This window comes from Anomaloglossus baeobatrachus, chromosome 4 (assembly GCF_048569485.1).
Source record: "Anomaloglossus baeobatrachus isolate aAnoBae1 chromosome 4, aAnoBae1.hap1, whole genome shotgun sequence".
Lineage (NCBI taxonomy): Eukaryota > Metazoa > Chordata > Amphibia > Anura > Aromobatidae > Anomaloglossus > Anomaloglossus baeobatrachus.
The window spans coordinates 585117227-585134592 of record NC_134356.1 but is presented as its reverse complement, the minus strand read 5'-3'; the positions used below and the strand labels follow the sequence as shown (position 1 = coordinate 585134592).

At 43.7% G+C, this 17366-nt stretch overlaps 1 protein-coding gene across 3 annotated transcripts in view; it reads left to right on the top strand.

Annotated features, from left to right (window-relative positions):
* UNC5D (unc-5 netrin receptor D) overlaps window positions 1–17366 on the top strand; it is a 952147-nt gene that overhangs the window by 833420 nt on the left and 101361 nt on the right. For all 3 annotated transcript variants that reach the window (XM_075346117.1, XM_075346118.1, XM_075346116.1), the window contains one exon: window positions 17084–17233. In XM_075346117.1, coding sequence (XP_075202232.1) covers window positions 17084–17233 — 150 coding nt within the window. The remainder of the gene's footprint in view (window positions 1–17083; window positions 17234–17366) is intronic.

The window sequence follows — 17366 nt, the reverse complement described above, 5'->3', positions numbered from 1 at the left end:
AAGCATAATTTGTTTTGGTTATACATTCCGTTAATATTTCAATTAGGTATATGTAGAGAAGCAATACATAAAACATTCAAAGGACAGATTATCTGATTATATTACACTCGACAAACGATTCATAGCCTAAACCTTCACAATTATAACTGTTATGATCCGGAACCATGGAAGACCACCATAACTCATTGGTAAAAGGTGACAAGAGCATTGGCAACTAATCTGGCCACCATCCCCTTACTAACCATCAACACTAGAAGTAGCCGAGGGGTGAACTAACATCCTGTGCACTGCGAACCCAGCCGGAGAACTAGCTATCCTAAAGGAAGGAAAGATGAATAACTCTCTGCCTCAGAAAATAGACAAAGAATAGCAAGCCCCCCACATTTAAAGACTGCGGTGATATAGGAAAACACACAATACACAGATAATGATAGGATTAGCAAAAGGTGAGGCGTCCACTTACTAAAATAGGAAAGGACAGGAAAGGGGCTGATGGTGGCCAGAGAAAAACCCTGCAAAATTCCAAATTTCTGATAGTACAAATAGGTCCTCAGATCGCACGATCTGCACTCCGTCCTATACCAGGCGCTCTTGTCATACCAATGAACAGAAAACAAGAATCATTACAAATTCAAAAAGCCACAAACACATGGACTTATGGACTTATAGGAGCTATACTCCAAACAAAACTGCAGGGAGTTTCCCAGCTAAGCAACTGAGAGGGAAAATCCCTGCATGCAAATAAATTGAAAACAACCACAGCAAATGACAAACTCAGATAAGAGTTAAAGAACCAAACAACAAATAAAGAGCAAAGCACTTATCTGATGTAGATGTGGTGTGGAGCAGAATGAAGCAGGCTGGTGAACAAAGAACAACTGACATCCAGCAAAGCCTGCTATCAGACCAGGATTTAAATAAGCAGAGAGTTAGCAATGGAAATGCCCATTGCTCAACACACCTGGTCTCTGTCCAAACCATTCCTGGCCACAAGAGGGAGCCTCCCAGCAGCCAAAGCATAACTGACATTCACAACATATAACATTTCTGTAACTTTAATTTATGGAGATGATAAATAATAATAATAATTGTTAATAATTTTATTTATATAGCACAAACATATTCCACATTACTTTATGACTGAATAGTGCATGTACAGATAATAAAGACATTACCGAGTAGCACATGGCTCAATAGTTACAGGAGGAGTGATGGCCCTGCTCGCAAGCTACAATCTCTAAGGAAAAATGGGGACACAATAGGTAGAACATGTTTGTTATGTATGGTACAGCCATTATTATAATAAGTAGGGATTATAATCTAAAGCTACTGTATATGAGCCATCATCAGCCAGTATCTAAGTACAGATACCAGGTGCTATTGTGGAGACAGATGAACAGGATGGACTAGATTCTGAGAAAAAAATTAGAAGGGGTCAAAGGTGAGCGTTAGATTAGTGAATGAGGTGATAGCCTGTCTGAAGAGATGTGTTTTTAGAGTACTCTTAAAATGTGGAGTTTATGTGCTAATCGGATCACCCAGGAGAGAGCATTCCGGAAAACTGGTGCTGCATGAGAGAAGACTTGGAGACGGAGGTCCAAGGTTTTAATTAAGGAGGATTTTTTTTCATGCTCACTGGACATGAGGAAAAAAAGCGCTGGTTAGCAGTGCTCCATAGTATAACATTGGGCTGAGGGCAAGCCCATAAAACATCAGATAGCACTCGTGTTATATGCCATTAAAGGTGTTTTCCAGTTTTGAAAAATCCTTGTCTTCCAGCTGCAATTTTTTTAAAAATAAACAATCTGTGCTGTACTCACTTTCCTTGGGTCCAGGAATCATTATAGTACCTGCTACTGCTCCCAATGCTTGATATTGTCTGCAGTGCAGATGTCACGTCAGTAACACTGCAGTCAATCGGTGAGCTCAGCACCTCTACCTTAGTTGATGGCATGAGCTGATTTGAGCCGCTGAGCTCACCCCAAGCTACTCGATATGGGTGAGATTGTTTCAAATTATTCTCATCTGAATTGATTATAACTGTGCTGTCAGTTCCTCCTCTGAGGACCAGTATATAACATTATGTTTCTTATATTGAGTTCTTTTTGATTATTTTCTTATATATTTACTATATGGACCACTGTCCCTTTGAGGGAAATAATCTACTCAATTTTTGTTTGTGTCTGATGTGTTTTTTTATTTTGTTATATCTTTAGGCTCCTTGGTTGCCACTTTATCCAACATGTGGTAGTTTCTGAGCTGTCAGAATACCAGGGAGCTTTTGGTTACCGTATTTTTCGGACTATAAGACGCACCGGACTATAAGACGCACCCTGGTTTTAGAGGAGGAAATAGGAAAATAAAACTTTAAGCAAAAAAATGTGGTCATGACATACTGTTATGGGGCGAGGATCTGCTGCTGACACTGTTATGGGGTAATGTCCCCAAATTCTCTACTAAGGTACCCCATCCTGGTATTGATCCTCCTGCCTTGTATATGATCCTGCTATAAACCCCCATCCTGCTCATATACCAGCATCCTGCTCATATTCCCTCATCCTGTTCATATACCCCCATCCTATTGATATACCCCCCATCCATCCTATTAATATTTCCCCCATCCATCCTGCTCATATACTCCCATCCTGCTGATATACTCCCATCCTGCTCATATACTCCCATCCTGCTCATATACCCCCATCCTGCTCATATACTCCCATCCTGCTCATATACCCCCATCCTGCTCATATACCCCCATTCTGTTCATATACTCCCATCCTGTTCATATACCCCCCATCCATCCTGCTCATATACTTCCATCCTGCTATATGCCTCCATCGTGCTCATATACTCCCATCCTGTTCATATACCCCATCCTGTTCATATACCCCCATCCTCTTCATATACCCCCATCCTCTTCATATACCCCCATCCTCTTCATATACCCCCATCCTCTTCATATACCCCCATCCTGTTCATATACCCCCATCCTGTTCATATACCCCCATCCTCTTCATATACCCCCATCCTGTTCATATACCCCCCATCCTCTTCATATACCCCCATCCTGTTCATATACCCCCATGCTGTTCATATACCCCCATCCTGTTCATATACCCCCATCCTCTTCATATACCCCCATCCTGTTCATATACCCCCATCCTCTTCATATACCCCCATCCTGTTCATATACCCCCATGCTGTTCATATACTCCCATCCTGTTCATATTCCCCCATCCATCCTGCTCATATACCCCCATCCTGCTCATATACTGCCATCCTGTTCATATACCCCCATCCTGTTCATATACCCCCATCCTGTTCATATACCCCCCATCCAGCCTGCTCATATACTCCCATCCTGCTATATGCCCCCATCGTGCTCATATACCATCCTGGTATATGGCCTGTATCCTATAGCACAGAGAAAAAAAATAAACGTTTATACTCACCTGTTCCTCACTCCCTCCAGCACCGATCATCTTCCTCTCTGCACTGCTGACCTGTGTGTGTGGAGCCGTTCCCCTGCAGCATCGCGATGTCTTCCTGTCTGTGCCGATCAGCTGATCAGCACAGATCACCTGACCAGCACAGACAGGAATACATCGCATGCTGCAGGGGGACGGCTCCACACACGGGGACGGGTGAGTACACTGATTCACTGCACCCCGCGCTGATGATGACACGCGGGGGGCAGTGAATGCAGCCACACATGATCACTCCAGGCTGTAATTGCCAGGGGTGATCATGCGGACCGGCTCTTTACTATGCGCGCGTCCCCGCTCGTCCTCTTGCCCACCTGTCAGCGCCGGGCCCGGCTTCTGCGCTGAGAGATGGGCGGGAGGATGGGCGTGCATATGTAATGAGCGGGCCCACGTGGTCACGGCAGGGGCTGCTGCTGCCTGCTCGTGCCCCCGATGACCCGCTCCACCGCAGTACCCTCGTTCCTGGCCGCAGCCCTATAAGACGCACCCCCAACTTTCCCCCAACAAAAAAAGTGTGCCTTATGGTCCAAAAAATACGGTACATATCACCTAAGAGTGATTTTTAAGATATTAGGATTAAAAGTTAATTTTTAGCCTCTTGAACTGCTTTTCACACTAATTATCAAGCGGCTTTTCTTGTGTAAAGACTGCTGATCTCATTGAGCTCACTGACTAGCTGCAATCCTATGGACATGATGCAGGCACTGGAGACTATAACTGGCAACTGGAATTATTAGCAGAAACACAGCCTTGCAAGGGTGAATAAACCATTTTTTATTATAAGAAATAAAAACCTTTAGCGTGACAACAGGGGTTTTCCAAAATTGGAAAACCCCTTTAACGCATAGAGGCCTATATTAGTAACTAAAAGAAGTAGTTATCTAGAATTCATACACATGTAACTCTAACCAGTGTTCATAAATCTGTCAGCAGCTGTCACAATGACTTTGGCAAAGTGGGGAACCTGGGCTCCTAAGCTGTCCATTAAGCTAGGGGCCCTATGCTTTCCCTATTCTCCGTGATACTCCTGATGGTGGAGAGGCCTAAGTCTCCTTCCTGGCCCTTCGCCTGACCACTTCTGATCTGATACCTCCCCCCAAGGGAGGGACAGGACTGGAGTGTGACGAAACAACAGATAAAGATAGAGAGGAGAAAAGCAAAACTCTGTCACACTGCATGCACACACACAGGATAAGACAAAAAGAGATTCAGGAGGAAACGAAAGGGCAGGAGGGAAGCTACAAAACAACAGGGTGTAACATCCACAACTGCACCAAGCAATACGCACAACAATCTCCAGAGAGTCTGGGACACCAAAGCTCACAGACCAACATAGAACAAACTATAGCTGGAATGGGTGGAAGGATTCAACCAGCATAAATAGAAGAGATGCAGATGTGATAGACCTCCCCACAACATGTGATCAAAGGAGCAAACAGACTAGCAGAGATTAACTCTTGCTAGTCTGCCTATAAATCAGCAAACATCAGGTTGATGTTTGAGTCTGCCTATGTTGAACCAAAACACCAGAGATACCATCTGGCAGAGTGTCAGAATCTGCAATAGGAAAAGAACCCAACGTCGCCATGACAGTCGGCGAAGTTTGTGCAAAACTCTGTATGACAGCAGGTTTTTGCTAAGTATTCTGAGAACACAGTGATGTAGGGGTAGAGATCCTGATTCCAGTGATGTCAATTAATGGTGTGCTTCGTGCAGTTTTCTCTCCTGCAGATATAGGTCTGTATCATCTTGTTTAAACCATTGATTGGCAGCTTTCTTTGTATATTGCAAATTGGCAGAAAACCACAAATCGGTGGTGGGACATGGGTTACACAGAGCAGGAGGACTATTGATACCTGGCCCTATTGTGATAGTCTCCTGCTGATAAAACACTGATTTTATTCAACACACAGCCTAGTAGGTGAAAAAAGAAGAAACAGGTTTGGGCTAAGAAATGCACTCCACTCACTAATATACTTACATTTTCATACGTTTATTTAGACAAAAAGATAAAAACATATTAAAAACAAAGTGCCATCCATCATAAATTCAGCATAAATAGAATAAGGTTGTCATGAGCAAAGTCCGTATGCAGCAATAAATAAACAGTGGATACAATATCTACACCAGGCATAAACAGTCATGAAGATTATCCACATATAAAAGCCCTCAAAAAAGACATCAAGGCTGGAAATAATCTATGTCACTGGGATCCGATAGGTAATTATAATTCATAGCATATATCACCCAAAAGTATTCAGTATACAACCTGTATCAGATACCCATGCTGCCACAACCAAACGGACAAAGACATCTCATCATAATGTAAAGAAATGTGCTACACCTACTACACCTGCAGCCTAGTAGGTGACACATCACTGCAATCAGGCTCTCAACCCCTACATCATCCAGCTCTTAGATTACATGACAAAAAGCTGATGACAGCTTCGCTTTAATGCTGTAATTTACCTTGTGGCTTTGTGGTTATAATAATGCTTCCTTCGCTCCATAATAGCTATAAGATGCTGACTTTTGCTGATGTAGGAAGGCCTTGCCTCAGACAATTTACAGAAATCTATTTAATGGTATAGAGCTATCATTAGGTTACGACATTATTTTCTTCGTGTTAGAATGAATGATATAAAATGGACAGAGCAGTGCTAAGTGTGTTACTTCTCTGGGTCTTTGGAGCCTGCTCAGATTTAATATAAGGCCGTCGGTGTACCTGCTCCGCTATGAGAACCGCAGATAACACATTCCTCTATCGTAAACTGTATCGAATCGAAAAGCTTCAGCTCCTCAATAACCGTGTTATCTCTCATTTAGCGCAGGGAGTCATACGGTGTAAGTCACGCCAACATCACTTTTAGTAATAGTTATTTTAACCCCTTATTCACGCAGTGAATTTTCATATCCGCACTTCCTTCTTGTCTTCGTCTTCTTTCAAGGGCCATAACCTTTTTTCAGTTCTCCCATGGATATTTCCAGATGAGGGTTTGCTTTTTTTTGGCGAAAGAGTTGCAGTTTGAATGACAAAATTAATTTTACCATAAATACATCCTGTACTGGGGTGAAACTCAATTCCACCATTGTTTATAATTGTATATATGTATATATAAATACATACAGAAAATGGTGAAAGTGAGTACACCCCTCACATTTTTGTAAATAGTTTACTATATATTTTCATGGGACAACATTGAGGATCTGACACTTTGATACAATGTATAGTAGTCAGTGTGCAGCTTGTATAACAGTGTAAATTTGGTGACCTCTAAATAACGCGACACACAGCCATTAATGTCTAAACCACTGAGAACAAAAGTAAGTACACCCCTAAGAGGAAATGGCCAAATTGTGCCCAGTTAACCATTTTCCCTCCCCAGTATTATGTGACTTATTAGTGTTGTTTCAGTATCAAGTGACTTATCAGTGTTGCAAGGTTTCGGGTATGAATGAGGGCAGGAGTGGTACATTTGGTGTTATCTCTCCCACACTCTCTCTTAAGGCCGCTTTACACGCTACGATATATCTTACAATGTGTCGGCGGGGTCACCTCGTAAGTGACGCACATCCGGCATCGTAAGTTACATTGTAGCGTGTAACAGCTACGTGCGATTGCAATTGAACAGTAAAACGTTCATCGCACGCACGTCGTTCAATTCCTAAAAATTGAACGTCAGATTGTTCATCGTAACCGGGGTAGCACAAATCGCAGTGTGTGACACCCCGGGAACGATGAACAGATCTTACCTGCGTCCTGCAACTCCCGGCCGGCTATGCGGAAGGAAGGAGGTGGGCGGGATGTTTACGTCCCGCTCATCTCCGCCCCTCCGCTTATATTGGCCGGCTGCCGCGTGACGTCACTGTGACGCCGAACGTCCCTCCCACTCCAGGAAGTGGACGTTCACCTCCCACATCGAGGTTGTATGGACGGGTAAGTACGTGTGACAGGAAAGAATCGTTTGTGCGACACTTTCAACAAATTGAACGTACCGCACATACAGTCAGGGCCAGAAATATTTGGACAGTGATAGCTGTTTACAGAAACATATTCAGAAATACAATTATATATATAATATGGGCTGAAAGTGCACACTCCCAGCTGCAATATGAGAGTTTTCACATCCAAATCGGAGAAAGGGTTTAGGAATCATAGCTCTGTAATGCATAGCCTCCTCTTTTTCAAGGGACCAAAAGTAATTGGACAAGGGACTCTAAGGGCTGCAATTAACTCTGAAGGCGTCTCCCTCGTTAACCTGTAATCAATGAAGTAGTTAAAAGGTCTGGGGTTGATTACAGGTGTGTGGTTTTGCATTTGGAAGCTGTTGCTGTGACCAGACAACATGCGGTCTAAGGAACTCTCAATTGAGGTGAAGCAGAACATCCTGAGGCTGAAAAAAAATAAAAAATCCATCAGAGAGATAGCAGACATGCTTGGAGTAGCAAAATCAACAGTCGGGTACATTCTGAGAAAAAAGGAATTGACTGGTGAGCTTGGGAACTCAAAAAGGCCTGGGCGTCCACGGATGACAACAGTGGTGGATGATCGCAGCATACTTTCTTTGGTGAAGAAGAACCCGTTCACAACATCAACTGAAGTCCAGAACACTCTCAGTGAAGTAGGTGTATCTGTCTCTAAGTCAACAGTAAAGAGAAGACTCCATGAAAGTAAATACAAAGGGTTCATATCTAGATGCAAACCATTCATCAATTCCAAAAATAGACAGGCTAGAGTTATATTTGCTGAAAAACACCTCATGAAGCCAGCTCAGTTCTGGAAAAGTATTCTATGGACAGATGAGACAAAGATCAACCTGTACCAGAATGATGGGAAGAAAAAAGTTTGGAGAAGAAAGGGAACGGCACATGATCCAAGGCACACCACATCCTCTGTAAAACATGGTGGAGGCAACGTGATGGCATGGGCATGCATGGCTTTCAATGGCACTGGGTCACTTGTGTTTATTGATGACATAACAGCAGACAAGAGTAGCCGGATGAATTCTGAAGTGTATAGGGATATACTTTCAGCCCAGATTCAGCCAAATGCCGCAAAGTTGATCGGACGGCGCTTCATAGTACAGATGGACAATGACCCCAAGCATATAGCCAAAGCTACCCAGGAGTTCATGAGTGCAAAAAAGTGGAACATTCTGCAATGGCCAAGTCAATCACCAGATCTTAACCCAATTGAGCATGCATTTCACTTGCTCAAATCCAGACTTAAGACGGAAAGACCCACAAACAAGCAAGACCTGAAGGCTGCGGCTGTAAAGGCCTGGCAAAGCATTAAGAAGGAGGAAACCCAGCGTTTGGTGATGTACATGGGTTCCAGACTTAAGGCAGTGATTGCCTCCAAAGGATTCGCAACAAAATATTGAAAATAAAAATATTTTGTTTGGGTTTGGTTTATTTGTCCAATTACTTTTGACCTCCTAAAATGTGGAGTGTTTGTAAAGAAATGTGTACAATTCCTACAATTTCTATCAGATATTTTTGTTCAAACCTTCAAATTAACCCTTTAGTGACGGAGCTAATTTTCACCTTAATGACCAGACCAAATTTTGCAATTCTGACCAGTGTCACTTCATGAGGTTATAACTCTGGAACGCTTCAACGGATCCCGGTGATTCTGAGATTGTTTTTTCGTCACATATTGGACTTCATGTTAGTACCAAATTTAGGACAATATTTTTTGTGTTTATTTATGAAAAAAATTGAATATTGGCAAAAATTTTGAAAATTTAGCAATTTTCAACTTTTGAATTTTTATACCGTTAAACCAGAGATTTCTGTGACACAAAATAGTTAATAAATAACATTTCCCACATGTCTACTTTACATCAGCACAATTTTGGAAACAAAATTTTTTTTTGTTAGGAAGTTAGAGGGGTTCAAAGTTTATCAGCAATTTCTCATTTTTACATCAAAATTTACAAAACCAGTTTTTTAGGGACCACATCACATTTGAAGTGACTTCAATAGGCCTAGATGACAGAAAATACCCAAAAGTGACACCATTCTAAAAACTGCACCCCCCAAAGTACTCAAAACCACATTCAAGAAGTTTATTAACCCTTCAGGTGCTTCACATGAACAAAAGCAATGTGGAATGAAAAAAAGCAAAAATTAAATTTTACCTAAAAATGTTGCTCTAACCCAAATTTATTCACTTTTAGAAGAAATAACACAACAAAATGGACCTCAAAACTTGTTCCCCACTTTCTTATGAGCGCGCCGATACCCCACATGTGGTCAGAAACCTCTGTTTGGACAAAGGGGAGGGCTCGGAACAGAAGGAGCAATATTTGAATTTTGGAAAGCAAATTTGGCTGAAATAGATTGCGGGCACCATGTTGCATTTACAGGTCCGCTAAGGTACCTAAACAGAAGAAACCCCTCACAAGTGATGCCATTTTGGAAACTAGACCCCTCAAGGCTTCTATCTAGGGGTATAGTGAGCATTTTAGATCCACAGGTACTTCACAGATTTTGTTAACGTTACGTTGTCATATTGAAAATTTTAATAATTTTCTCAAAAATGTTGCTTTAGCATCAATTTTCTCACTTTTTCAAGAGGTAATTCCAAAAATTTGACCTCAAGGTTTGTTAACCACTTTTTTATGAGCGCGGTGGTACCTCACATGTGGTCTGAAACCTTTGTTTGGACAAATGGGAGGGCTTGGAACGAAAGGAGCAATATTTGAATTTTAGAAAGGAAATTTGGCTGAAAAAGATTGCGGGCACCATGTCACATTTGGAGGACCCCTAAGGTACCTAAACAGCAGAAACCCCGCACAAGTGGCCCCATTTTGGAAACTAGGCCCCTCAAGGAATTTATCTAGATGTTTGGTGAGTACCCTGAACCCTCAGGTGCTTCACAGAATTTTATAACGTTGAGCCATGAAAAAAAAAAATAAAATTTTACCACAAAATTGTTATTTCAACCAGGTAGCTTTTTTTTTTACAAGAGTAAAAGGAAAAAATTCAGCATAACATTTATTGTGCAATTTCTCCTGAGTTTGGCGATACCTTATATGTGGTGGAAATCAACTGTTTGGGCGCATGGCAGGGCTCGGAAGGGAAGGAGTGCCATTTGACTGCAAAATTGGCTGGAATCAATAGCGGACGCCAGGTTGCATTTGGAGAGCCCCTGAGGTGCCTAAACTGTGGCGGTCCCCCACAAGTGACTTCATTCTGGAAACAAGACACCTCAAGGCTTTTATCAAGGTGTATAGTGAGCAGTATGAATCCACGAATACTTCACAGAATTTGATAAGCTTAGGTTGCCATATTGAAAATTTTCATTTTTTTCACAAAACTGTTGCTTTAGCATCAAATTTCTCACTTTTTCAAGAGACAACAACAAACCGTGGACCCCACAGGTTGTTATCCAATGTCTTATGAGCACAGGGATACCCCACATGTGGCCAAAAACCTCTGTTTGGATAAATGGGAGGGCTTGGAATGGAGGGAGTACCATTTGAATTCTGGAAAAGTTGAAATAAATTGCGCGCACCATGTCACATTAGCAGGGCCCCTTGGGTACCTATACATCAGAAAACCCCCACAAGTGACCCCATTTTGGAAACTGGATTTTATTCAGGAGTATAGTAAGCATTTTGAATCCACAGGTACTTCACAAAAATGTTGCTGTAGCAACAAATGTCTCACTGTTAGGCTCTGTGGCCATGATCCAGCGACACGGCATCTAGTACACAGTGTCAGCCTCCTGCAGAGATGTGAGTGTTGTCCACGGGAGAACGCAGCTGCCCAAGCCCACGATTTGGGTTCAGGCCGCTGTGGAGCTCTATGCTACCTGCAGAGAACACTCATCTCCGCAGCATAAATTGACATGCTGAGGCTCGGGAAGCTGCGCCACAGGTCGGTTTATGCTGCGGAGAAAAGAAGCACATTGGGCATGGGATTTCTAAAAATCCTTCCACTGTGCTTCTACTGCACAACGCAGCATTATGGACACAGGGAAAACACTCTGCGCCCAAAACGCTGCAAATCCTGATTGTGGGCACACAGCGTAAAATGCTACAATGGATGAATGGATAGATGTCAAACAAATATAACGTCCCATTCCCCTGCATATTCTAAGCTGGCGCCCTTTAGTGCCTTTCATGTGGCACTAAAGGGTGCCTAGCCTTGTATTTAGCCCCCCAAAAAATTAATAATTAAAATAAACGACGTGGGGTCCCCCCTATTTTTGATAGCCAGCTAGGGTAAAGCAGACAGCTGTAGCCTGCAAACCACAGCTGACAGCTTCACCTTGGCTGGTGATCAATTTGGAGGGCTCCCCAGGCGTTTTTTAAAAAAAAAAAAAAACGTGGGGTCCCCCCCAAATTAGATCACCAGCCAAGGTGAAGCGGACAGCTGGGGTCTGGTATTCTCAGGGTGGGAAGAGCCATGGTTATTGGACTCTTCCCAGCCTAAAAATAGCAGGCCGCAGCCGCCCCAGAAGTGGCGCATCCATTAGATGCGCCAATCCTGGCGCTTCGCCCCAGCTCATCCCGCGCCCTGGTGCGGTGGCAGACGGGGTAATATATGGGGTTGATACCAGCTGTAATGTCACCTGGCATCAAGCCCTGGGGTTAGTGATGTCACGGCATCTGAACAGATACCCGACATCACTAACCCAGTCAGTAATAGAAAAAAAAAAGACAAAAAAAAAATTTATTTGAAAAAACACTCCCCGAAACATTCCTCTTTTACCAATTTATTGAAAATAAAGAAATTCCGGTCGCTGTAATCCATTTTGGAGGTCCCGCGCCGACTCTGGATCTTCTAGAATATGGGGGGCACGTTCAGGGAACGTATCCCCCATTTTCTGGAAGAGCAAGCTCTCCATGAGCAGTGTGGGTGCAGTAATCTGAGAATACTGCACTCACACTGCCCCGGTCCAACCTAGGGCAGAGTGACCTGCAGTAACCTCATTCCAGAATATGAGGGGCACCACAGAACGTACCCCCCATTTTCTGGAACAGCAGCCTCTCCATGTGAGGAGTGTGGCTGCAGATCACTGCACTCACCCTCCCCCGGTCCACAGTGGAGCCTGTGCATCAGCGACGTCAGCAGGATCCCTGCTTGCAGGGATCCAGCTGACAGCCGCTGTCTGCGCATGCGCCGCCAGCATTGAAGAAGGAGGCGGCGATCGCGGGCCCGGAGCGGCAGACAGGTAACGTATAACCGGGGGCTTGGGGGGGGGGGTGACGGGGGGTGACCTAGTGGGACCTGGGGACACCTTTCTGCCGCATGTGACGTGTCACATGCGGCAGAAAGAGCAGAATGAAGGCGGCCGCGCGCTGTGCGCCGCCATCTTCCACGCTCCGGAGGGGGGAGGGGGGTGGTGGCTCTGGAGAACCGGAGGGGGCTCCGGTGACCAGAGGGCTCCGGTGGACCGGAGGAGGGGTCAGGGGGAGGACATTTCCCTCCGATCTGAAATGTTTGATCATTTCAGATCGGAGGGAAATGACTGCAGAGCCGGCGCCGGCGGCAGTTTTCTGTGCGCTTCGGCGCCATTTTGGATGTCCGGTGGGGGTAGGGGTGGGGGTGGGGGGACTCTCCGGTACCGGGGGCTTTGGGGGCACTAGGGGGTTAGATTTCTTTCTCATCTGACATGTTTGATCATGTCAGATGAAAAAGAAATCAGTTTTACCGGCCATTTCTTTTTTTTTCATGTGTTCGTCGGTATACAGTGTATACCGCCGATCACATGATCGGGGTCCAAAAAAAACACCCCGATTCATAATCTGGGGGGTCTCAGCTACCCCCGGTAGCTGAAACCCCCGAGATTTTCGGTCGCTGGGGGGCGCTACAGGGTTTTTTCGGGCCGCCGCTTTAAAGCGGCGGAACAGAATAAGTACCCTGTTTTGCCGCCGCTTTAAGTCGTACGGCCGTCGTTATGAGGTTAAACGTTACAATCTGCACTTGAATTCTGTTGTAGAGATTTCATTTCAAATCCAATGTGGTGGCATGCAGAGCCCAACTCGCGAAAATTGTGTCACTGTCCAAATATTTCTGGACCTAACTGTACGGATGGGGCGGGGCCGATTGCATACGATATCGTATGCTTAATCGTATGGTGTAAAGCAGGCTTTACTGGTCACTGGAAGTTCAGCATGGCTCCTCATGGCAAAAAATTCTCTGAGGATCTGAAAAAAGGAATTGTTGCTTTACATAAAGTTGAGTATACACAAGCAAAATTACCCTAATTACACTAATCTATACACCGGTACCTCAACAAAAACTGATCTTAAACAACCAAAGAAAATGAGTATATTATATCACATAAAATTATTTTATTGATTCATATACATTAAATATTACATCATACCATAAAATTCATAAACAAATGAAAGCTGACAAAAATACACTTAGGGGACACACATCATACTATAGTAAAGTAAAAAAAATACTAGAAATAAAGGTGACACTGGCCCCTTAAAAATGTCACTGCTAATCAACTATATTAAGAAAAATCCAAGCAGTGATAAATATTGCTATTAATATACCCAAATATTCTAGGCACAAAGCCAAGTTTGATAGCACAGCAACAAATCACTATCAGATTTAACCCAAAGCATACAGGCACCAATTGTCACTGTGTGAAACTTACATTTAGATATGATTGTGCTCCCCTACAGCCTTGGCACACATTTCAATCCAAATCTTCATCAGGAGACTCTACATAATGATGGCCAAGACCATAAGAAGATTGTCAATAGTATACCCTGAACTTGATCTGCAGCAAGGTGGCCAAGACTATACAGTGGTTTAACAAGTCAGGTTCCACTCAGAACAGGCAGGCATCATTGTCATGAGGAAGAAGTTGATGATGATGGCTAATTTTGTACGGGTATGCCCGCAAGAACTTTCGGAGAACTTTCCAAACTGTGCTGTATGGGAGCCCCAATTGCCTGAAAACACTGCGCCATTGCTGTTCCCAGCAGGGTTGTTCGTGCCCTGTTCCACGACAGCAGTGGCAATATCCTCCACAATCTGTCTGCTTACCGGTCGTCTCCCGCACCCTGGCTGAACACTCAGTAACCCTGCTGCCTTAAAATGTGTCATCATCTTTATCAGCAAATTAACAGCCATTGGACCACTACGTCTGAAGGTCTTTCAAAATCAAAAAGCTCTCAGTGCAGCTGGAGCATTCCTGACATTCTCATAAAACAACCACAACAGCGCACAATTCAGCAAAGAGACAGGCATCTTGCAGACTGAGTTGCAAGACTCGCACACTAAACAGCACCACTTTTTCACCTGGTGGGGAGTTTTGGTATAAAAATTTTTCTAAGATGCCTTCTGTTTCCCCATGCCTTGAAGAGCATACATAACAATTTTCAGCCAATTCTGTCCACTGGGTCAGTTTGCACACGGCTCCAAACACCGTAGGTAATTTTATGGCCACCTTGTACATTGTATTAGTCAGATCTTCAGTTTTGTCCCATGGAAAGACATAATAAAATATATAAAAAATGTGAGGGGTGTACTCACTTTTGTGATATACTGTCTCTATCAGCTATCATATCTCTCTCTATCTCTTTATCTATCTATCTATAGATAGAGTGGGTGAAATAAGTATTGATCACGTCACAATTTTCTAAGTAAATATATTTCTAAAGGTGCTATTGACATGAATTTCTCACCAGATGTCGGTAACAACTAGAGATGATCGAATACCTCAAATATTCGGCTATGTCCATATCGACGAATAGGTTGCCGCTATTCGACTATTTGCGAATATTCGATGTGCGATGTAAGTCTATGGGAAACCCGAATAGTTGCCGAATAGCAACTATTCGGGCTTCCCATTGACTTACATTGCGCATCGAATATTCGCATAGCGGCGACCTATTCGTCGAATATTCGCGAAGCCGAATATTGCTGAATATTTGTGATATTCGATCATCCCTAGTAACAACCCATCCAATCCACATAGGTGAAGATATCAAACTATAGATGCCCAGAAATTAATTTAAGAGTAATAATGAGAAATGATACAGGGAAAAAGTATTGAACACACTTACTGAAATTTCATAACTACTTCATACAATTATTTTTCTCTTACTTTTTACAATTTTTTTCTAGTTCCCTCTACTTGACTTAAGTAAACAGAGTACTTAGTTACAAACAGCAATCTCCTATGGAGGCTTGGGTTCATATTTTAGGTGTACTAAGGTGGCGTTCAGTAGGCTTCTGGCTAACATGCCAACCCTTCGGCACCCCGCAATTCCATCACAGGAGGCGATATTCGTTGACAGAATTGATCGTCAACTGGGATTGCACTATATATGCCAATATGCCACTAGCTGAAGTAATGAGCAGTGATTGGAGGTAGCTGAGGCTCCTTCCCTAGAACGTCGTCGGCTTACATACATAGATATCATTTTATAACGAGTGTCAATCAAAGATATAACCCATTGATTTAGGTGAACGATTGGGAGGTGGTTCACTAGTTAGCATTACTGGCCATATTGATATAACATTGAAAAACAAGGCTTCTCTCAAATACTTTGTGTTGGCAATAGTGCCTGTGAGTGGCGCTATTGCGGTCCGCTCATCCCCTTCGCGTGGCCCCAGGTTCCGTGATCTTTGATGTCCAGTGATGTCCTGTCAACTTCCAATTGAACTGACACCACTGAAGTGGGCTCCAGTCTTCCTGAATGATTGGGCTGTGGGTGGCGTTTCACCTCTCATCACAGTCCAGTACCTCCCTGCTCCCTCCTCCTTCTCTGCAGAGCGCCGCAAGCAGGAGCGATGCTGGGCTGTGATGAGCAGTGAGTTTCCGCCCACAGCCAATCACTCACAGAGACTGGATACCGCCTTGGTAATGTCAGGTCAACTGGAAGTTGACGTGACATCATCGGACATCAGAGGGTGACACGATGGGGGTGAGTGGACTGCAGTAGCGCCGCTCACAGGCACTATTGCCAACACAAGGTATTTGAGAGAAGTCTTGTCTCTCAACATTATCTCAATGTGGCTTAGAAAACTAAGTAGTGAACCACCCCTTTAATATCCTCACTGGCCTCAATACAGTCTGGTTTTTGTCGGCAGCACATCGCTTGTTTACACATTGAGATGTACTGAGGATGACAATGATTGCTCGTCCGATGGCTGCTGTGCCTGCACAGACCAGTGATTCCTGCAAGCTCTTAAGTGGATGATTATGTAATGGGGCCGTTATATGGGTTTATACCTTCTGCATTACACTATCCAGAGGGATCAGCAGCCCCAAACCGTTAATAAGTTCGGCTCTGCCACATCTGCTGTTATAATGCAATTAGGTATGGAAGTGTATCAGCAGCCATTGCTTGAGTTAGTCAGGGCTGCGGCTGTGTCGGCGATACGTGAGCCTGGTATTAGGATTCTGCCGGCATTCCATTACAGCAAAGAGACAGCCGGAGCATAATGTGGCCGGGACTGACACTAATAGGATGAGTCTTTTGTCTTTCTATCCATTTTATGATCATTTTAATATTACTCGCCAAGGAAGATGACATTATTCCAAATGCCACTCAGGCACCTTATAAAACCCCGTGGGTTCTTCCTCTTATTGATTTCTCCCGTTCCCGTTGCAGGAAGTGCTTTCTGATGAGAGGCATCAAGGTGGACAGCTGCTGGAAGAACCAAAGTTGCTACATTTCAAGGGGAATACCTTCAGCATCCAGATTTCTGTTCTCGACATCCCTCCTTTCCTCTGGAGGATCAAACCATTTACTGCATGTCAGGTACGAGAACCATTTGTCTTTGCTGCTATAGATCTTTTCTCTCTTGACGTGCCGCAGACGTGGTGAACAACAATCCAGACCTTTTTTTTTTACTTAAAACTCATTGATTAATAGCTAATGCATTTAGTGCTGC